Source organism: Geospiza fortis, unplaced genomic scaffold (assembly GCF_000277835.1).
Source record: "Geospiza fortis unplaced genomic scaffold, GeoFor_1.0 scaffold40, whole genome shotgun sequence".
Lineage (NCBI taxonomy): Eukaryota > Metazoa > Chordata > Aves > Passeriformes > Thraupidae > Geospiza > Geospiza fortis.
The window spans coordinates 18,171,288-18,195,024 of NW_005054297.1; the positions used below are offsets into that span (position 1 = coordinate 18,171,288).

The 23,737-nt window shown below is 36.9% G+C and overlaps 1 protein-coding gene across 13 annotated transcripts in view; it reads left to right on the forward strand.

Annotated features, from left to right (window-relative positions):
- The window catches only part of SORBS2 (sorbin and SH3 domain containing 2), a 144,021-nt gene that overhangs the window by 50,691 nt on the left and 69,593 nt on the right, over nt 1–23,737 (forward strand). For 6 of the 13 annotated variants that reach the window (XM_031058717.1, XM_031058756.1, XM_031058976.1 and 3 more), the window contains exons 3-5: nt 15,323–15,372; nt 22,258–22,350; nt 22,909–22,935. In XM_031058717.1, coding sequence (XP_030914577.1) covers nt 15,363–15,372; nt 22,258–22,350; nt 22,909–22,935 — 130 coding nt within the window. In that variant the 5' untranslated portion in view covers nt 15,323–15,362. Of the gene's footprint in view, nt 1–15,322; nt 15,373–22,257; nt 22,351–22,908; nt 22,936–23,737 lie in introns of those variants that run through there. The other 7 variants (XM_031059019.1, XM_005415517.2, XM_031059130.1 and 4 more) reach the window with 5 other exon arrangements.

A 23,737-nucleotide genomic window follows, 5' to 3' on the forward strand; every position in this document is an offset into this window, starting at 1 on the left:
ACTTCAGAGGTCATCAAGTTTAAGCACAGTTTCCTTGCTTTTAGCAGAAAAGTAGAGCAATTCGTGCTTCTACTAAGTGCAAGGTTTCTTCTTGGAGGGATATAACATGCAGCATTTAGTTTCTGTATGCTTATGGAAATGAAGAGACTTTATGCATGCATGGGCAGCTTTTGTACAAGTTCAGGTGTTTGGAAGACTTGTGCCTGATACCCACTGGAAATGGGGTACATTAGAGCAGCTGTCACAGTCACTGAATTGTGGTAGATGTGGCTGGGGTATGGATTCGTGTCTTTATTGCTCTCTAGCTCAGGCCATAGCTCCATCTGCTATCATCATTTCTAAAATCTACTAAACTGAAGCAAATTATCTAGTTTCTGAAAGTGCTGAGTAGAGTGATGGATGGTTTTTGCCAGCCAGCACAGAGGCCATGAGACACAATGGGACATTCAATATAAAATAAGAGTACCAAGGGCACGAGGGAACAGTTAATTATTTTTGAAACCTACAGTTCTGGTTCACTTAATATTCAGAAGCATTTGCTGTTTCAGAGTTTCTGCACTTCATAAAAATTCAGTGGTTTGTGGATGGCATGTCCTTAGTTACTAATTCACTGCTGATATGTTCATAGGGCCTTATCTTCTACTCTTAAGTTTTGTTTGTGCTGATGTCCCTCAGCTGAAGACAGTGCAGCAGGTCCTGCACTAGAGAGCAGATGCAGCTTATATCTTTCTTTAGGCATCCACAAAGCCTGTAATCACATCTGTTACCATGTCTAGTAATGCAGTTTTTGACATAGTTCTTCTCCCAGTAAGATAGTCTGCAATTCTCAAACCAAAGTCATGTTCAAGATCCCTTGATTGCTAGACACTGATTGTACAATACACTTCTTTACTATCATAATAACTTACTGAACAATTGCAAAGTGTTTGTTTCTTTGTATTTGGTACATATTCTACTGGCTTTGATGTTTTACAATAAAAAGGCTTCCCACCACATGAATAATTTTATTCAGCAGTGTTGATTGCTTTTACTAATGGATCAAATTTGATGGCTGTTGTCAAAGCAAACTAAGAATGCATGTTGTGGTTTACCCCAGGCAGCAGCCAGGCCCCACACAGCTGCTCCCTCACTCCCCCACCAGCAGGACTGGGGAGAGAATTGGAATGGTAAAAGATAGAAAACACATGGGTTGAGATAAAGGCAATTTAATAGAGAAAGCAAAAGCCACACACTCAAGCAAAGGCAAAGCGAGGAATGAATTCACTGCTTCCCATGAGCAGGCAGGTGTTCAGCCATCCCCAGGAGAGCAGGATCCCTTCACATGTGACAGGGACTTGGGAACACAGAATCACAGAACCACTGAGTGACAGTGTGGATTTTCAAAATGCTCAGTGTTTTTTGGTATTAGCATTGGCTTGCCATGTGATGTAAAAATTTCTATCAAGAGTGATTTATCTGTTGTGCAGTCTTTCATTGTAGTGGTTGTGTTGAAACTGCCACTTTTGTAAAGTAGTAAGAAATAATAGACTAATTATACTGAAAAACAGTGTGACAGACTTTTTAGAAATGAGTTGGAAAGTACATATAAGCAGACATCTCTTACCTAAGCAAATAACGAGTTAGATTACTGTGCTATATCAAAATGAAATACTGTGCTATATCAATGAAATTAATTCTAAACAATGTATCCACAGGTAGGAGTAGCAGAGAAGGTTTTTAAAGAGGAAGTATGAACATGATATCATGAGGCGGCTGGTTTCAAGGAGGTATAAATTATTCTAAATAAGAGCAGAATTTATATAATATAGCTGTATAGCAGAAAGGAATAGAAGAAAAATATGAATCTTATCTTCCCTTAAATCTGGTGTTTGCCTTGTGGTTTCTTTAAGGTAACTAATACTACGTTAAAATATGGTTGAAGGCAAGGCACTGTTGCTGTATCAGTAGTTAAATTGAGGTGAATCATAGGGCAGTGCTAAAGAACTGAGTGGAGCTGCATGGGAAACTGTTACTTTGCTTTACAGAAATTGTTTTGAAATTACAGAAAGTATTCCAGACTTTCTAAGCAAATCAAAACCTGAACATCAATGTCAAATTTCTGTGAGTGGAAATTCAGATTAAGATAATTTTTGGAAACATTTAGTTTGTGTTCCTCTTCAGAGCCAATTTACAGTGAACTAACTTATATTTAAATAAAAGCTTAGACTAGCCAAAAAATCAAACATGTAATTTGGAAAAAAGCTAACAAGTAAATAAAGCAAAACAGGACCTCTTAACAATTTTGCAACTTATGCACCATTTTCCATAATTGCTACTCTTTTCTATGAACATTTTTCTATGAAAAAGTCTTTTCCTACAAAATGCTGTGTTTGGGTGGTAATTTCGACCTCATCAAGTTTACGAGGGAGTGTTCATACATAGTGTTCATTAGAATAACCCTATAAAGAAGTGCACATTTGTCAGCAACAGGGGCAATGCTTCAGAATGGGATTTTGAGTGAGAGGGAGGCTTCCAAGAGGTAAAACAGAATGGGATGAAATTACAGCCAAAATACCAGAAAGCAGAGAGGGGTTCACAGCCACACCTTTGAAATTAAAGGAGTTAATTTAGGAACTTCTGAACCTATGACATTGATAATACTTAGAGCAAGTGGAGAGGAGAAAAATTATCTTAGATCACCTTCAGAAATGAGGATAGGATGCCAGGAAAGTGAGACAGTGTGGTGTTAGACACACAGATGACAACTAAGTCTGAAAAGAATTATAGTACTGAAAAAGGGAAGTAGAGAATTTCAGCAAGACATTAGAATAGAAAGAAAAAATTGATGTGCAACAGCAATAATGCAGGGCATTTATTCTCTAAAATTGTTAATTTCTCAAGAAGTATGTAATTTTTAATTATTTGAAATAGAAATCAGAACACTAATCTGTCTTGGTCAAAAATTTCCTTTAAAGGCTTTGTTCATGCATGGACTTTCAGAATTATCTCATTTTCTGAATGGAAGTACTCTGATACCATTTCATTTAGATGGGAGAAAGAACATCTTACTCCTTCAAATGTTACTAATCTTCAGGGGGGGTATTTACATCTCCTGGGACCAATTTAAGGTGATGGCTTTTTTTGGACTAGCTTTTTACATTTTAAAAATTATTCCTTTTTTTAGGCTTCTGATTTCTTGTGCACTGTGTTTTGTAAGCAGCACCAGTAACTGCTGTAAAGAATGAAAAAGCAATTGTGTTTTCAGTTCATTAACTTTATTAATTTGACAGCTTTTCACAGATAGCTGTTTCATGACTTCAGGAAATTTCAAGACTAATTAGCATAATTTCTTTATTGGATGAGAAAGATGCATGTTTAAAAATGCAGTGCGAGTTTAAGCCTTCTTCCTTTTCATTCAGAAAGTTCAGGTGAAATATCAATAATTTGAGTCACTCTAAATGTCTTAAATCTGATTTAACGTTGGTCCTTTAAATGTTGCATCCTTTAAAAAAGTAGACACTTACTTCTATACCCATCTGCCATACAGTCCTCTCTTGCTGTTTCATGTGACTAATTACACTTTTTTGGATCTGAATGATTGTGAAATAACAATTTCTAAATAATATTGCTATGAGCCAGACTATTAAATATAAAAATCCTTATGAAGCAGATATTGATGAATTCCATAGTGAGTATATTTTCAGGCCTATAGCCCCATGATTTTTTAAAGATTTAAAAATTTTACCAATCTACTATGTAGGACTGGAATTTGTAAGATAATTAAAATTTAGCAATTGCCTCTACAGACTCTTCTGTCTGCAGAAAACTCTGGAAATGGTAACTTCAAAGATGCTGTATTCCATTGTGAGGATCGCTGGGCTGCTGCCCAGTAGCTTGTAAGTAACTTATGAGTGCTGAAAAACATCCCAGAAAGCTGCTGAGGAAACCAAGAACTGACAGAGCACCCTGACACTTCTTCCTGACAAAAACCTTGTAGGTTTTCATATGGCTAAGCTGAAAGGAGGAGGTTACAGGCTTCTATGACAGTTTTGGAACATACACTGTTCCCATCACTGTTCAGTGTGAGGTGTGAATCCTGGTTAAAGTTCTAGATTTTCATACAGTGGTGAGTTAAAGCAATAGAAAGGTAACAGTGTTATCCATGTTTCTCTGTCTAGTTTGTTGATAGTAAGATTTGTTTACAGTTAAATTTCCATTTTTCAAACTATTTTAAATAAATTTCATCTTCAGTGGAAAAATTGCTGTAACTTGTTATGCCACTTAACAATCAATGTAGTTTATTAATTAAAATCATAAAATGCATTTACCTTAATGATGTTTTCTTCTTCAGAACACTACTAAACAAAATTAGCAGGCCTCCATGTTAACTTGTGCACATTCACGTGAAATACATGTGCAGGAGTTGAAGCCTGGTCTCTGTTAGGTGCATGTGGGTTGGCATACAGCTGAAATCAGTTGTGCTCTACAAAGCAGGGGAATTTAATGAGCAAGTAACAGTGGCTTTCAAAATGACGCACTGCTTCAGTGCACTGTATGGTAGGTGGTTATAAAACTATAATTAAGAGTGTGGGAACTGAGAACATCTGCTAAAGGAATGGCACTTACTGTTGCCAGTTTAAAATAAATAAACACATAAAAATGCCTAATGCTGTAAAACTGACATTAAGACACTGGGTACCCTAGATTAAGCTGAAGACATAATTTTAATAATTATATTAAGTAATCTGGGGGGTAGTATGTGAAGGAAGATATTCTGTCATGCTGCATTATGTCATCTATCCCCCTTTTTGTTATTCATACCGCAGTTGATGAGGTTGAACAGCTGGTATTACTGCAAGGCATGTAACTGATCTATGTGTTTTCCTGAAACAGATACCATCCCATGTGCAGGCACTCCCTGAGTTAGCTGAGTGACACTTACCAAGCAGAACAATGAGCCCTAAATAGCACTTGTGGTGGTGTCAGAGCTGGGGCTGCTGCAGGTACATTTGAACTAATCTGATGTAACACACTGCATTTGGAACCAGTGCTAAACCCACTCAATCCTGTTGCCATCAGTGCTCCTGGGAACATACCCTTGGCAAAATGTCACTAGGTGGTTAGAAAGCAGAAAAGGCTTTGTATATGTACTGTCATATATCATTGTAATAATGAAACAAACCTCGTCTTAAAACTAAAATATTCAATCATTTTGTTTAGAACGGCGCTGGTAGCCTCTGTTAACTAGCTGCAGCAGACCCATTGTCTGTTTAACTGTTATCATCGTTTTCTCATTTAATATCCTGTTTCAAGTTTCTTGTCAAAAGTTAAAGGTCATGATTCTACAATATAATGGTTTCATTTACGTTAAAAATTCTGGTCACCTATAGTTTAACTAAATTTGGACTCACTGGCTGGAATACAGTGAAAAACTTTAACACAGCTTTGATAGGAATGTGACTTTTCCCTCTCGTTGCAAAAATTCACCAAAAAATCTGTTTGCAGGTGCTCAGTAGAGATTTGGCAAAAGCAGACTCTGAAAACCTATTCCCATTGCACATGAATGGAAAATTAGAATTGAGTACTTGAATGCTTCTAAGTGCCAGGGCTAGTATAGGGAATGAGTGGGACTATTCATGTAGTTGGTACTGCAATGAATGCTAGAGCAATCTGAAAATGAGGTGCTGGTGTCTGCTATTCTTTCAGACCCACTATAGACCAGTCTTTACAGAGGACAAGGCTGCCTGGCTTGAAGACTGAGGGAATAAGGGCAGTAGACTGTGACAAATTGCCTTTGGCAGGGGAAGGAGGAGTTTGGTTTGGAGAGTAGTGGCAGCAAGCTGGGAATTGAGAGAGATAAGACTGGCTAGGAAGGGATCTAGGGCTGAGAGCTTAGAAGGCAGATGTTTGTCTAATGGCTCTAGAGAAGTGATTTGGGTGTCCCTGTGGTGCCAGATAATGAGACTTCAGTATTTCCCCTTATTTTCACAAGGAAAGAAAATCTAGAGGGTGATGGGCAAAGGAATTACCTTGGCATTGTGAAGGCTGTGGTAGGAAATGCCAGATAATGTTAGCTGTACTCATTCAGCTTGTTTCCTCTGTGTAGATGTAGTTATTGCAATTGTTTTATAAACACTTGTTTCTGCAAATCTGTGGCCTCCTCCAGAATACAAACAGGATCTCTTCATGGGATGTGAGAGAAGGTTGGGGTAAGGAATGGAGTCAGTAGCGGACTATTCAGGGTGCTTCTTCCATTTGCTAGCACAGTTTGCTTTGGTAATAGGGAACTAAGAGAGTGAAAACTCATCCTCATTTGTGCCTCTCCCTTTTCATTCCTGTGGTAGTGGGTCTTGTACATTATTGTGGAAGAGCACAGAGAGCTCTGACCTGTGGATGACTGGCAGGCAACTCCATGCTCTGCACAGCCACACCTGGCAGTGATGTACAGGCACCCAGTCGCCTCTCAGGTGATCCCTAACCTTGTCCCATGTTTGCTGCAAGCCTGGCACAAACCTCTGGTGTTTTCTTTCAATATTTCTGTGAAGAATGAACCCTTTTTGTGTGCCATCTCACAATTGTTCCAATAACATTCTGCTTAATCTTTAAGTAAGTTTTAGTTTTTGGCGGTTTCTGGTTTGCTCTAGAATCAGTAAAGGATGTGCTCATTAGCAGAAATCTTAAATGTGCTGGTGAAAAATAAGGTATTGAGAGGGAGAGAGAAGGATAAGCACACAATCTGAAATTTATCAAATGTCTAGAACTTTTGAAATTCAGCAGGTACAGATAGTTAATATTAACACTCTTTATTGACATGAGTTAACTATGCTCCCAACCATAATGGTTGGTAGTTCTTGCTTTGGCTATTTATATTAGGAAGAATTGTAGTTTTTTTTGTTGTTGTTCTATATAACATTGAGGCATATTGGATTTCATGAGGTCTGAAATCAGCTGACAGTACAGTGCACATACTCGTGTTGTAAACAGTAGCAGTGGCATTATTTTGATGTCTGTTATCTGGAGGAGTGAAACTATAAGAAATGAAAATTGGTGATTGTGCCCCATGAGAAAAGGCAAAATGCACTATCAGCAAAACCTTCAAATTCAAGCTTGCAAGGCTGATTATTCTGGTTTTTGTGTGTTGTACATAAGGAGCTTTCCTTTGTTTTGAGAGAACAATAGTATTGCTGCTGTTAAATATCTTTCCTGTAAACAGTTAAGTCTCCAATGGGACTACAGCTATGCAAAGCAGTGCTATGATTCTTGAGAAATGGCAAAATGTGCTAGGAGTTAATGAGATACACTGCATGGTGTAAGGCAGGCTTTATAGCAGGGATAGAAGATAGAGGTTTATAGCATTTGACTTACTGTCACTGATGAGTCATTTAGGGATTGAGGCATTGTGATATAAGTCAGCATGAAGACTGAAAGACCAGAAGTATTTCTTTTGCTGCAGAACTGAAGAAGCCATATGTCTGTTCAGACCAACAGTGAATAAATCTACTCTAGGTTTTGCTTCACAACTCCTTAATCTAAACTAAAATCTTATGATCTTTATTTCCCACATTTTATTGCTCTTTAGTTCTTGTCATTTTGGGTTCACAGGGTAGATCTGCAGATGTAGCAACAAACCTAAACTGGGAGATGTGGTTCAAGGAAGGAGCCTCACATGTTTCTGTGCAAGGAGGACACTGAAGTAGATGTGTCAGTAGTTCTGATTCTGGTCTGCAGGGCCAGAGTAGAGCTGACCTCAAGTCAAGCCCCTGTGTGGATGTCAGGCTTTGACACTTACCCTTTTGCTGGAGGAAGTTCCTTCTGCTTGCAAAAGCTGAAACACCCTTTGGAGTTGAATCACACCAAGACAGTTCAGAGTTCCAACTGTGTTAGTCATCAATCCATGCAGAGCTTGGAATGAATGTAATGGAAAAAGCTTGGGTTCAACTCTTCACCTTTTTAGACAGCAGAAATATTTTGGTTGTTTTTGTTGTCTTCCTCCTGCCTAACAAGGCAAATTAAACTGGATTCTGTGTGGGAGAGAATTTTGTGGCTGTGTTTATAAGGTCTATGCATTTATCCATATAGAGCTCCTAAGTCTTCCTTCCTGTGTGAATTCACCTTTATCTAACAATGCTGTAGTATATTGCCCACTTGGCTCTGGTAAGGTTTTATTCTCTGTGAGAATTCCTCATGGAACTTGTAAGCCTTCAATGTTCCCAAGACCTCTGCATCTCTGTCAAGGTTAGCCAAAATTGGTCACAAGTTTTAAGTACTCAGTAGAGGGGTACTGAAAGTTTTCCTGTACAATCCCTTCAAATTAATGTCTTAGAAAATAATAAGGATTCAAATCTTTCACTTGGTATCTTCTTAGTTAGTCTTTTAAGTTATAGTTATTCGTTCTGGTTTTATGTGTGTGTTACAAAAAGGTTAAAGCAAAATGCTGCTCCTTCAGCACACATAAAGAATATATTAAGGAGTCTTGTATCACCTCACCCATTGGTCCACCTCTCTTTGCTATATATGTCATTACCCAGGAGTTAAGGGAAGCATATTTTTATATTTAAGACAAAACCAACAGAGGCAAACAGAAACGGACTTTTCTTTTTTGAATTGACACTATTTCCTCTGATTCTATAGGGAGTGGTATTGACTCATGGGGGAAAAAGCTCTATTTTAATGAGTTCTAATTTAGGTAGAGATTTATGCATGTTTAGTCTGAAATTGACATATATTACATACCTAATAAAAAAGAGCAAGAATGTGTTGTCATACTGTAGAGAAACAGAAAATTAGACAATAATTGAAGCATTCAAGTGATCAGTAATTTGCAAAGTTCTGGAAATGAAACTAAAACTGTCTTATGTTCCTGATAACTTTGGTAGTTACTGCAATCTAAAGAATCCAGATTTAACCCTTCAATGATAAGTTTTTGACAGGAACATAGTTCTAATGATATTTGTCTTGAGAAAGATGGAGAAATAGTTGGATATTCTGGGAATATTTGTATTTTCTGGAAAATTAAACTTTAAATAAAATTTTAAAGGCTGTCTAAAAGATTTGAGAGGTGAATTCTGGGTTCCATTGTTTAAAAATTGTATTTCCTAAAAGACAAATACTTCATCATGATAAAATGAAAACTTTCAGAAGTACTAAGAACATGCAGAATGCCTTTAAGGCATCTGTCTTAGAGTGGAGTTTTTTGTAATTACATCTGTGCACACCAATCCTCTGCATATTTACTTCAGTGACATGCTCCCATACAGTAATCTTAAATAATTTCCAGCCTATGGAATGAGTCCATTTGATCAAATACAGGTCCTGTAAAACAACAGCAGATGTGGAAGACAAAAGCAGGGAACAAATATAACCATGACTAAAAGCTAGAAATTTAAAATTTGGTAGTATTAAAAACAGTAGCAGGTGCCTGGATAAAGGGTAAGAAATGTGAATTGGAGTCACAAAGTTAATGGAACTTTTGACCTTCATTCAGTTAATGGAACCTTTCTCCTTTTTTATTTATATTGAAGTAGTAAAAATAATGGAAAAAATCACAAACACCACAAGCATGGCTGGAATTATTAATTAAATTTACTGTAGTGGTAGAGGAGGAGATGCAGAATGTAAGAGCAGCAGTTTGTCCTCCTCGTTCCTTTTGCAGCTGTAAAAATAACCAGTAAAATGTACAGAATGTTGTCAGCTTGAATAACTTCCTTGGTATCCTCGTATAGTTGCAGTGTCATTTTAGGAAAATGTTCTGCTACTGAAGTATCTGAGAAGTATTTTGACATGCCAGCAAGTGCCTATTTAGAACCAAGTGCAGAAATTTTGTTTGTTTTTCACTACATACCAAGTCAAAATAAGTATCTAGTAATAATCACGCTACAGACAGGCAAAATTTTGAGCTTCATATGTTTTCTCTAGAGAGAGAGACTTGTGTTGATACCAATTTAAATGCAAGTGTTTGAACTTTTTCTACTCATGCTATGTGCACAAACAAAGATTGGTGTTAGAAACCTGAAGTTTAGAAACATGTAGTCTTTGCTTTTCCTATCAGACAGTTAATAAATTTTCTATGTTTCATGAAGAAACATGGGAAAAGATGATACCAGTTTCTCTTAATTTTGCATTTCTAGCATTCTCAGAGGAATTACATTAGGAAAAGTGTCTGGAAAGAAGTTCCTGTGTCATCAGATTTATTCCCCTGCGTTTAGACTGTCACATTTTTCACATAAGCTTGACAAGTTCAGAGTCTTAAGTCTGACCAGAGCACTCCTGACAAGTACTTCAGACGTTAATGATTCTCGTAAATAGAAATTACCTTACAATTTTCAACTCACATTTAAGATACATGAAATGGTTAATAGTGCTTTTATTTCTTCCACTTACATCCAGTCTTGATGTGCTTATAGAGAATGATCAGCCATAGACTCCTGTGGTGGATTTTCCTGTATCTGTTATCTTTGAACATTTGTACAAGGGAATTAGAACCGACTGCCATTGTCCAACACAAAGTCTTCAGTACACTGAATAACAATGTTAGTATTGTATTTGCTGAGGAAATAGGCTCAAATATCTGATCTGCTGTAAGTTAGATATCAGCCTAAGATAGTTTGTTTGTAGTACTGCAGATGATCCAGGAAACAGAACTTTTGTGTGTAGAGATTTCCCTGGTCACGCACTTACTGCTGCTGAGTACAATGTGACTTTTCTATTGTGTTCCAGTAGAAGTTTGTGACCATGTACAAATTATTCACCATCCCAATTGTTTAATGATCTGACGAGTACATTTCCAGATAATGTGCATATGTGTAATATGTACAATGGCACTGCACTTAGCATGAGGATCCCTTCTTTTAAGAAAAACTTTAAAGTTAAATTTACAGAAACGATGATGCCAATTGTCTGCCTATATTTTTCTCTTTGATTATCTACCTGAGAACACTTTAATTAGAACTAGACTTCTAGCTTCTGAGTATTCAGATCCTTATAGGATGAGGCAGTGTGGTCTAGGGACAAAAGTATTTATGCTTGTGTTTAACATAAAGCACAAAAATAGTTCTGTGAGGCTTTCATAAAGCACATACTAAAGCATATGCTCAGCATATGCCTTGCTGTGTTGGATTTTAGTAAAGATCCCCTGCCATTTTGGGAACTTCTTGTTGCATGTTAGTAAAACTTGAAACATGGGAGAGCCATTTGCATTACAGGCATTATCTGCCTGTGCTCCATCAAGCATTTCTCATACTGAGTATATTTGAATATAAGCTTTCTACCTGCTTATAGGCTCAGCAAGAGAGACTTCTTCTAGCAAGGAAGTCTCAGGACAGTTGTTCCTTTGTGCAAGTGTTGATGTCGCAATCTAAACATTTGGGGTTTATCAAGTTTTCACTGCATTCTCGTTGTTTTCCTGCTAACAGTAAAAATCTGAAAGAATTTCTTTTAAATAGGGAGAGAAATGAAATAGTTGGCTTCACTGTACCTTCAGAACTAATGCTTCATACTTTTTTTACCCTCCATCACTGAGTGTATGAGTTGGCATATGAAGGATATTGACTTGAGTAGGAATGCTCTGCAGAGTCTTAATATGATGTGCATTAAAAGAATATACTGCCTCATGCAAAATGGGATCCTGCCTTGTAATGAATGTGTGTTTGTAAATTACCTGCAATGTTTAAACTGATAGAATAAACAATCCTTGTAGTAAATTCACCACTGATTCAATTCCTTAACTTTGCAGATATTTTCTCAAGTAGATTACTCTCTCAAGCTCAAAGTGTGAAACTGGCAAGCACCATTAATGAAAGTCTGATGCTCCCTCTCATGCAAGTCAGGAAAGCTCCTGTCTTCTCCAAATATCTGGGAACTGCTCTCTACCTAAGAAAATGAAAATCTGTTATTTTCCAACCAGACACACATACCTATCCTGCCATTGATCTATCTGCACTCTCTGTTCTAAATCAATTGCTCCTCTCACCAAAGGTCCTTGGAGTAGAATTCAATACGAAGGATATAAACAGCACGTATTAGAATTAGATTTAGAATTAATACAAACACTCTATCAGAAAATTGCATTTTAAATTTGCTTTTCATAATATCTTTTGTGAAATGTCAAAGAGTAAATAACAGAATAACAAAATTGGTAAGGTTGAAAGGGACCACATCGGGTCATCTGGTCCAACCTTCCTGCTCGGGCAAGGTCATCTGAGAGCACAATGCACAAAGCTGTGTCTAAATGGTTCTTCTGCCTAATTGTCTGTAGGTGCTTGAAGATCTGAAAAAGAACGGAATTAAATCCCAACAGTCAAGTCATGCATCTTGATTCATGAATAAACTGAGGGTGGGGAAACCTTCCTTGACTTCTCACTAACCCTTTTTATAGCTCCATATGAATGTGGAACAGAAGGGGTGACAGAATGTTTTCCTTCAGCACCCCACACTTCAGAACTTACCAAGAACAGAAGTAATTACAAGTAGATATCAGGGTCTCCTGGAGAAAATAGAGCAGATGTCAATGAGATTCCCACAAGTCTTTTCAGTAACCTCTTGCAGTGCGAAGAGTTTCTGAGCTGTTAATCATTGCAATATTATCAAGGATATGTATTTAGTGAAACTAAATGTAGCAATGGTAACTGCAGTTGTATGCAACCCAACAGACCCAGTTTTGTGCGTTAGCACAGTCATTCATTTCCTTCTGCGTTAGCTCTTCCAGATGAAGCTAACTATAGAAGAATGTCATGAAGACTAATCCAGGATTTCCCACTGCAAAAGTTAGGCCTGCTACTGTGCTTAAACTAAGTGTTCTTTTACCACAGCATCAAAGATCAGGTATGAGCCTGATCCAGGTGACTGATTTTGAAAACTCACTCACTGCAGTGGTGCTTTGTGTGCACAGAGCCTTGCAGGCATTGGCTGGCTGAGAGCTGAGTATCTCAGCTGGTCATCGGGTGTGCCTCTTGGCACTGAAGTGTCTGATGCTTCCAGTGCAACATTCATTGCCTCTGTCAGGGGCAAACCCATTCCCAAAAACCAATTTTCAGGAGGAAATTAAGAAGGAGCTGAATTACAAAACAAAACCAGCCCTTTGCTCCCTGTTTCTCCCCTACCACTTCCTTCTTGAAGCAAGGATCTTAAAGACTGATTGAAACAATGTTGAATAAAATTATTTCAAGCATATGGCATTTAATTTCATTTGGCTTCTACTCCAGTATCATTAAGTATTTGAATGGTGCTTTAGCTCTTTAGAAGCAGAGAATTCAAAATAATTTTAGTATTAAATACAAGACCTGCTGTTTGCATGTGTGAGATTTAGATTGCCTTATTTACATGCATATCTTTTAGGTATGCAAGACTAAGTTGTTTTCCAGCAAAATTAGATTAATGTGGAAAAATTAGTGATTTGTATGAGGTCCCTCAGTGGGTGTCAGCAATGTGGCCTAAACTGTTCAGATAGAAGTTGTCAGGAGTACAGAGCTGTAGTGCTGAAACTGAGTTTTGTCTGTTAAAACTTGAGTAAGAGTTAAGCATGCTTTGGGTAAATATATCGAAGCCACCTGCTAGAAGTCATTTTAGCTCTGCAGTGTTCCAAGAGTCCTGTACTTGTTGGGTCTGAAAATAAATATCATGTTGCATTTTGAATCTTATATGTGGTACGGTCAGCAATTCAATTCCAAGCTAAAAGAAGGCATGGAAATGGTGTCTCCTCTAGCAGTCTGAAAGTGCAGTGGGAATTTGAGGCTGTAAGAATATTCTGTAGCAGATAAAGAAATGCAACACTTCAGTCAGAGACCATATATAAAAAAAGAAAGAATTGTCTTAATTTTTATAAGAGCTTTTAAAAATTCACAGCAGTAGTTTACTGATAGCTGCAGCATAAAAATAATATTATAAAACTTCATTCACTGCCTGTTGTTTATTTCTATAGCTCTCAAGAAATACAAAAATTATCAAAAAATCAGGAAATCTCAAAAAAATACATCTTTTTTTGTCACAAAACTGACTGAATAATAGCAGCAGAGATCAGATAGTTTCTGAAAAACAGTAATTTTTTCGAGCAGTGGAATGACTGGTCTTGTTAGGAATACAAGGGAATATGGCAATATGCATGTTACCTCAGAGGTACAGTTAATTTAAGGTTCCTGTTGAGTTGAACTGAAACTGGAATTGTTTTGATATTTTGTTTACTTGTATTAATTAGTACCTTAATCTCCTGTCATAAAAATGGCCCCTCATGCATACATTCCAACTTACTCCAACATAGCCAGGCAGTTTATATTTTTAATTTATTTTTTGAAGCTGTATTACATTACAAAATCTGATTTTACCTTTGTTTTATCTCCGACTTGATGTGGGAATAATGCAGTGGGAGAATTTTTTTATTATTATTTTTCTTTTAGCCTTCAGTATTTTGGCCTCTAGTGTGTCTGCCCATTTGCTGAAGTAGATTCTGTTGGACAGTGTATATGTAACAATACAGCTAAGACTGGCTAGTGTGCAGATGCCACTTCATCTTGAGATAAAGCTGTGACATAAAGTGGCAGTAGGTGGAAAACAGTGTCTGCTCCATCTCATGACATCAGTGGGTTAAAGTTGGCTGTTATATAGCATGTTATGAGATTTCTGCAGTTATAGTTTGGCTGGTTGTGTTTTACTATTTGTTTGTAAGTAGTGTATAGAGTTGGGATATCTAAATAGATTCAACCTTCGTGTGCACTTTACATTCTTTTGGTGCAAGTTATTGTCTTTAAAAAGTGACCTGATTCGCTGCTCCTTTAGGAGTTTTCATAAGGATTCCTGTGAGTACCAAGACACGTCCTGATTCTGTGCATAGAAATACATCAAGCAACATTAAGAATGTCAGTGTTGTCTGGGGGGACATATTAAATGACTGGATAAAAACAACCACATCTGCTTATAAATCGTTGAAAAAGACTTGGTAACTTTGGCTGCTTAGAAAATATTTGGAGATCTACTCTTCACATCTTTTAGTTTGCGCAAAGGAGTGAATAAACCTTGTAAGCAGCTTTTGAAAATATTTCCACATTCCTGTATGGAAAATATTTTTAGTTTATAGTTTCAAGACCAAGAAGTTAATTGCTAGGTTTTTTTTATCCTACAGCAAATATTTACAAGAAAGCTACTAAACACTTGAAAATAGGGTGACTTATAATGGAAGTGACAGCTCATCTTTAACTTTGGAAGGACAAGCAATACCCATTTAATTAAAGCAGTGTTAAAATAGGACTGCCATTTGTATCACAGTGATTCTCCACCCCTCCAAAAAGCTCTGCTGCCATTTTGTACCACACATTCTTGTCCTGTGCAAATTAATAGATCATTTTATTTTCCGCAGGAAATCTGAAGACTTTTATAGCAAATCCTCCAGTGTCAAAATGAACACAGGTATGCTGCATCTGTGAGATTTTTTGTGTTGTTTTGTGAGCAGAGAAGATCCCATATTTACTAGAATTTTCATAAACAAATTGTACTTTAGTTGGTGCTGAACTCAAAATAAGCTAGATATTTTAATAGTATGCCTGCTTATGTCCATTTGTATTCCATATATAAAATTGACATACATGTTTTTCTATGTATGGACATATATGGATACACAAAATAAAAGTGCATGCTTAGACTTGTGTGCTTAATTTAATAGTATCAGTTTTGTGTGTGTGTATGTTTTATGTGAAAATACATAGTATGAGGCTACAACAGTGATGGAAAAGTGTTATTAAAGCATCACATTTTCCTAAGAAAATGCACATGCTTTAAAAATACCTTATTTCCGTTCTGTACTGTCACTAAATTAAGGGGCATATAATCGCTGTAAACTGTACTTGCATATCAGCTGAGGTTAATCTTGAGGATGTGTTATACTTAGAGTGCTTTGTATTTTCTCTCAAGTTGCTGTAACAGATGTATTGACCAAATTAAGGACTCTGTAGAAAGTTATCTTCGTTATCTATGACCACATACTAATGTTTGCTCCTGAACTTCTGAAGCCAATAAGATAGTGCTGCTCTTTGTGCTGGAAGAGGGAATATGCCTCTTGAAAGCAGACTGCTGAAATTGTGGCCTCACTCAGGTGTAAATTTTCAGTTGCAGTCAGCTCTTTCAGACTCCATAGGTGAGCTGTCTGGTTTGCAGATTAACTGTGGTGCAAGGACAGACCCATCCATCCTTTCCAAACCAGTGGCTTTATCATTAACCACAGTGCTTCAGCATGTCATGATATGTGGGACCTGAGGACCAGAACTACCACTGAAGTCTGAATTTCAGCAGCATGCTCTAAGTCAAAGGGATTAGCTTTTCTGTGGTATAGGTGCCATTATCTAGATCACTGTATTAATCCAGCTTCATGGCTTCCTGTTGTCTCAGACAACTGAAACTCAGTAGGATCCATTTTTTGAGCATATCTTTTAATACAAAGTTAAAATATATCAATTCACTTGAAACCACTACCTTTGTTAATAGAATAAACAGGAGAAAATAAATTTTTAGTTTGAGTGTGTACTGTTGTTCCCCAAAGTTTTGGTTGTCCTTAATTGTTTTTCAAATCCTAACCAAGGTGGTGTATTTTTTATTTCTAAAAATACTATTTGAAATTTGTCCCATCCTTTCTCATTTTTGGTGGAGATGTCTTTCCTAAGCGTGTCAGTCTGCATAGTTCAGGTAGTACTAAAATACGACTTGTTTCACAGAACTGTAATTTCAGACGTAACTTTCCTAATCATCATACTATAATTACATTGTGCATTGCCATCATATGAGTCAAAATCACATGATAGAGGTAATTTTATAGCTTCTACTTCAAAAAATATGAATAAAGAGGTAAATTGCCAGTTTTTCCTACTGTGGCCCCAAAGTATGACTTGGTTCGATGTTGTACTAAGATTTTTGATGTAAGTGATGAATTCTCAAGAAAGAAGAAATAAGATTTAAATAATCTGCAGCTGAATGACTTTTCTTGGGGATTGGGAGTCTTGTGATCACACAGGAGCCTTAAAAACACACCTTAAAGACCTGAACACATCTGAAATCCTCTCCAGTTACTGAAAGATACCATGATTTTAGGTTGAACTTTAATCTACTCTGCACTTGGACAGTGAAAACATTTTTTTTCATCTTCTATGTGCTTGATATTAATGTGCATGTTATCAGCCGCACTGAAAGGAAGATATTGGCAAAATGTGGCAATTCTTATCAGTTCTATTGAGGTAGATTGTTTTCTGACTGTAAAAAAAATTAAAAACATGTGAGTAGGGTGTAAAAGTGGATGTCTTACACCTATCCTTGCACCTATCTAAAGCATTACTTCATTAAGAAAGAGAGTGACTCAGGTGGAAGCTGTTCTATGTGCTGTTCTGGTCTAGCTATTTCCTTTTTCCTGTTTTTTCTTTCCTTTTTTTTTTTTTTTTCTTTTTTTCTTTCTACAGTACGCTGTCTTTTGAACATGAGTGCTACAGCTTTGGTTTGGGGTTGATTTTTTTTTTTAATTTCACTGCTTTATAACAGAAATTTGTGCATGGTGCAATTGTAGGTTATCAGATACTATTGATTTGCCACTAGTTTGTTTTTAAAATATGTGTTTCATCAATGACTCCTGCAGATAAATGGGCTCTCTAGCTTGATGCCAGTAACTGGTGAAGTGGCAAGGCTAATGTATATGCAGCTTTAAAAATAAAAAGTAAATCTACTGCTTAGACTGGGTTCCTCTAATCCAGAGCTCCTTCCCTGTGGCTGCAGACTTGGCAGTCTGTCTCAGCAAACCCTCCGGAAGATATTTTTGTCTACAGAGAAAATGTTTTGAAGAGCTTTGGTTTGCAATACTCTACCATATATGGGAGAGATTTTTTAGCATTTGATGTTAATTCTGTTCCACATGTTAGGAAGGAATATTCAGCAGCATAAGGCAATGAAACATTTTTTGCAAAAGCAAAGAAGCAGAGGTAAGATATAGAGAAGGTTTTTCAGAAGTATCAAGGGTACTTTGTCTTCTGCTTCCTTTTGGAGTTCAAATGTTGTCATAAATTTAAAATAGTCTCATAGAATGTGTGTGTGTTTCTAAACCCAGAGTAAGCAATCATCAACAAAATCATATTTTAAGCTATATTTAGGGGGTTTCTTCAGTAAGTCTTCAGGTATTTCACAGACTGATTAACATCCTTAACTTGATTGCTTGATTAACTAACTCACAGAAAACTTGAGCTGCCCCTGAAACTCACATCAGATTAAAACACAGGATAAATGTCCTTATTATTCATTAAGCATATGTGCATGCATAGCTCATGTTGAGGAGAGGTAACTGCATTGAGGAATAAGAAATGGATAGAAGTTAATAGTTAAAACAGATTCTTAGTGTCCATCTGTAAATATTTTGGCTGAATTTCACACAGATCATTTTTGATAAATGCATCTAATTTTAAAGCTATTAAACAAGTTAGCTGTTTGCATTAGATGAAGCACATAAAGAACAGCCAAGAGTGAAAAGTATGCAGTTCTGGAAGACTGCTAATATTATCTATTTGTTAAAATTATTAATGGAAGTCATTACATGGACTATTCTCTTACTTTTTGTCTGGGAGACAAGAACATAATTTCTTGGGTCCGTGTAGAGTTCCTGAACAGATTGTTAAGCCACTTTCAGATCACTGAAGTAAATTAGCTGGGCTTGAGTTCCAGGCATTCTCCAAAACATTTAATTTTAGCAGCATGAAAGAACCAAATAATTGGTTTACCTGTCAGTGTAGATTATGTGGTAAAAAACTCATCAGCACATGCAAAAAGGAATTCAGATAAAGAGTGGAAGGAAAGGAAACCCAAGTAATAGCCTGCCCTGCCAGGATACTCCCAGGCCCATCATGGGAGCCATCAAAAGCCAGTCTGTCTGCACATGCCTGGAAGAGCACAGGGACACAAGGGCAGGCAAGAACACAAATTAGGGTGACCCAAAGAACAAAGGGCCTCCCTGGTCCAGAGCTGTCCCAGGGCTGTCACAGGAGAGCAGGCATGGAATGAGTGGCAGACTCGATGTTTGAGCCCAGTTAGTTGCTGGAAGGATCCACTCTGTCCACATGTGCCCTTGTCCCTATTGGAGCTTCAGCCGGAGAGGAGAGGGTGCTGAGGCCATTGTGCCATGTTGGTGTGAGTGCTTGGAGCTGTGTGTCCAGCCATGTATATATGTGGTGTGTACATCTGTCTGCTGGGAAGGCATTTCCAGTCTCCCTCCTGGTTGGACCTGGGGACATAAAGAGGCAGCAGCTTGGTCTGTCCTGGACTGTTGGACCCAGCGCTATATTTTTACCTCAAAAAGTCAGAATGCAAGTAAGGAGTAAGAAGCCCTGCTCTAAAGACTTCTAAACTTGAATTCACTGTGCAGAGAAAAGGAAAAATGATACCATTCACAATTTCAGTGAATAGAATAATAATCAGCAAACCTAATGTTTGGATGCCATTTTTCTTTTCTTTAATAAGCTTTAAGAGCTTATTAAAAATTTTTTGCCCCTGGCGGCTCTCTCTCACCCCTTCACACAAGGTCAGCATCCTTTCATCTATGCCCTCTTTGTTTATGCCACTGCTTTTACTAACTTTGAAACAGTCTTTTTAAGAAACCCACCCCATGCTCTTAAATGAAAGGGTGTTGTTTTGAATCGTCTCCATCTGGCTTTGGGGGGGACCCAACCAGTAGACTATTTGTCAAATACAGGTACAGCTCACTTAGGATGATGCTGTCTCTAGTGGGAGCAGCTCTTGGGGCTATGAATTTCGGGGGAAGGGTTACATGTGGAAACAATTAAGAAAGGAAGAGAAAAAGAAGCTGCAATTATATTTTAGGCAGCTGTTTTGATTGTGAGTTATTGCCCAACTTCATATTCTAGCACTGCCTGCAGAAGTTAGCTGGTTTGGGTCTCCTTTGCTTCAATGTTAAAGAAATTCCTAGTGAGACAGGACTCCTGAAGAATTTTTCAGGTCAAAGGAATTGTGAATGTGTGTAAGCATATTTGTGCCCACATTTTTTATATATGCAAACATTTTGTATAGAATGTTTCATATAACCTCATTTGTTCCTTAAGTGACAGCTATGTTATGTAATTGCCTGTAGTTTGCAAGTGAAATGAGCAGAAGATCATTAATTCAATCTCCCTTACTGTTTCTTAATACCCCACACTCCACTTAATGGGAGCCTGGCCTGAACAGAGATGAGAGGATGGAACCCATCATGCACCAGTATGTGCTTAGCCACACACGTTCCTGTTCTGCTAGAAATTTTGCAAAACTCAATGTCATATATATATGAGGTTATGTCTTAACTGAATGCTAATTAGATCTCATTATTTTTTTCTACAGATACTGATAAATAATGCAGGAACAGACTTGTGAATATATATAAATTATATATATAGGGGTAAATATTGTATGTAGTCAGTTAAAATCTGTTTTATTTCTCTTGCATGAAGCCAAAACACTGCTAGATTATGGGTCCATGAAGTATGCAACTCTGATTCAATTGAATTACATTAAAAACTAAATTGAAGCAGAATTTTCTGAAGTTAAAATAAATAAATGTTTATAGTCATTTTCTTGTTGTTTTCACTTTCTCTACCATGAAATTCAGGAAGGTTGCTCTTGAAAAAATACAAGTAAATTGCTACTTTGTTTGAATAAGGGCTGTGACAGTATAACAAATTCTTTTGCATGTTAGCTGATATTAAATGTAGTATGCTTTCAAAGTCTGCCAATAGTCAGATTAGAACAGAACCTCAGTATCCACACATCACCAAATCTCATTGGAATTACCTCTGTTGTATGTCGATGGTGGAGGAAAAGGAATACAAGAATGGAAAATGTGATTTCAATTACCATTTCCATTCTGTATTTATGTAAGCAAACTAAAACACATGTACAGATTTGATAGCCATTGCCTGTGTGTCACATGTACAATGCCAATAATTAATGGCAGGTAATGTACTGCTTTCAACTACTGCTGGCTGAAATGATTTGGCCTTTTGCCTTGCACCTTGGAATTGGCAGTGAGTCTTTGGTACCACTTTCCTCTAAGGCAGTGGCTCTGATGTTCGCCAGTGTTAACAACTTCTTAATATCCTACAGGGCCTGTGGCCAGGGGAGTATTGGAAAGATTAAAGTAGCAGGGGGATATTGCAATGAGGAAAGAAATACCAGGAGCTTACTTCTCTTGCAGACCTGGGTTAGAGATGTCTCCATGGCTCAAATCACTGCTATTATGGCAGACACTTCCTGCAAATAGGTTGCTGGTCTTCATTAAGACCTTAATTTCATAAAACTCCCTGTCATAGGTTACAGAAATAAAAAGGTATTTATCATACTTGTAGTTCTTGACTTCCTTGAAGCACTAAATCAAATCTCAATAGTATCAAATACTAAAATTAAAATAATTATTTTAGTGAAGAGCAGAAAAATACTCTAGTTAAATATTATTGCTAAGAGTATTTATTAACTTTCTTTTACAACTATACTAGAGTTGCTAAAAAGCTAAGTTGTGGAAAAGCTATCTTTTAATAATAAGAGAGTATTTATAAAAGGTAATGACAGCTCCAGTGAGAGAGGAGTAGAATAAAGAAGGGAGTTGGACAAGATCCAGAAGGAGGGTTTTCTTCTATACCTCATTTTTTAAAAATTATTTTAGATTTCTAGTAATTTCCTCAGAATGTTATTCAGTTCCAGATATATATTTCTTTTAATTTTTTAACTTACATTAGGTAAAAAAGGGGAAGAGGGACAGCCAGTTCATTTCATCAAAATGAAAAAAATGAAAACTGGTAATTTTGTTTCTTGAGCATAAAGGATCCAAAAGACGGAGCAAAAGTACTTTGTTAGCTGATCAAACATGAGCTTAGTTTATGAATGGTGTCTTTCTAATGCCTACAATGAAATTATTTTACAGTGCAGATTATTGATTAATATTATTCTGGAATGCTTAAGCCTTTATCTTGATTACTTGTTTGCTTTTGCTAATTAGCTGTAATTAAGCAGTCTTTCAGGTAACAGAGTGTATATATTTCCCTAGTGGATTAAGTATTAAGCACAGCTTTCCTCACTTATTCTCTGTGAGGTTTATTGTTATTTAAAGCCTGTGAAATTTTATGTATTCTGCTAATCTGCCAAACCTGCAAATTCACACATTTCTGCAGCAGTTCCCTAACTGCATGTTTATTTTCACGTGTGTTTGGCATATCTCACAGTGTGATGTGTTGCATGTGCTTGCTCCCTTTGTCTGGGGCTGCTGTCTGTATTGTTTTGTGCTTCCAGATAGCGGTGGGTGTGCTCGCAAACGTGCTGCAATGTCTGTCACACTAACAGCTGTGAAGAGGGTTCAGAGTTCTCCAAACCTATTGGCCTCAGGTATCACCACCAACCACTGAGATACAACTGCTGAATGGCTTTTTTCCACTGTTGTCTATTTCCTATTACACTGACAGATGTATTACTTCTACAGTGCTTTTTAGAAAGTGTTCTTAATTCCTCTCTGCCTATGTTTAGTAGTCATTCATGAAAGAAATCAGGAATACTTAGAAAAAAATTAATTATATTTGTAAATTAATAAATTTGTAAATCAATTTTGCCCTTGATGTGTGTTTTGGGTCTCACACCCCCTGTATCTTTTTCAAGATAACAAAGCATGAAAAAGACATTTCACTTATTACAAACTTTTTACTGAAACTTGATTTAAAAACTCTTCTCAAGGAAAGGAATCTGAGTGTTGTTTTAAAATGATTGTCAGAAGCTAGATTAGTTTTAAAAAATGATTTATGAAGATTGTTTACCTAAAAATATTCATAACAGGTAAAACATACTAAATATTCATTAGACAGGCAGAACTGTTTCTTATCAATACTTCTGTGGTTTTTGCAAATTTGATTTATTTCTAACACAAATTAATATTGGATATTTCTTTTTCAGGGTCTGATTCTCAGTCTCCAGATTCAGGTAAATGAAGCACTGTATTATTTATGTATCAGTGTAATACCATGTAAGTGGATGAATTGCAATAATCTTCTATTTATTTGATTTCATTATTCCATACTTGCTCATTCTTCAAGGAAAGCACCTCTGAAATTAGGTAATTCTGATTGTTAATGGTAAAGATTTCATTTGAAGGCAGTTATTTCGTGTAACACAGAATATGTTGTCAGAAAAATGAAATGTGTGGGAAAAAAACAGACTGCTAATTTGCCACCTTTAGCTTCATCACTGTGGCACCATTCAGTGGTACTTGCTATTTCCTTTTTAGTGCCTTACTCAGGATTGCAAGTTCTGCCCACCTTCACTTAGCAGCCTGCTCACATAATGTGTCACTTTTCCCAGCCTCTTACAGTATTTTGTCTTCAACATCTCCCTCTATGTTTGGCCAACGCTTTGAGGGCATTCCAGGTCTGAGGATAGAGGAAAAAACCATGGTTGGTAGGAAAATAGAGGTGTCATTTAGATTTTGCAATAAGATTGGAACACTATTGGAACAACTAGGGTACTGTGGTGAAATTTTTTGAAACTGCCATGACCAGCTAACCTTACATGAGTTGAGATGTTTTTCAAAATCTAACACAGCCATGAAGTTCAAGAATGTAATCTGAAAGTGAAGAAACTTGAGCCTGATTTATACAGGGGCTGAAGCATCAGCACCTCAAAAGGACTCTCAAGGTTAAAATCCACAGTCTGTATGAAAATCCACAGTCTATATGAAAATCATGGGAAGATGTCTACCTGCCCAATACCAGAACTGTTGTTAATG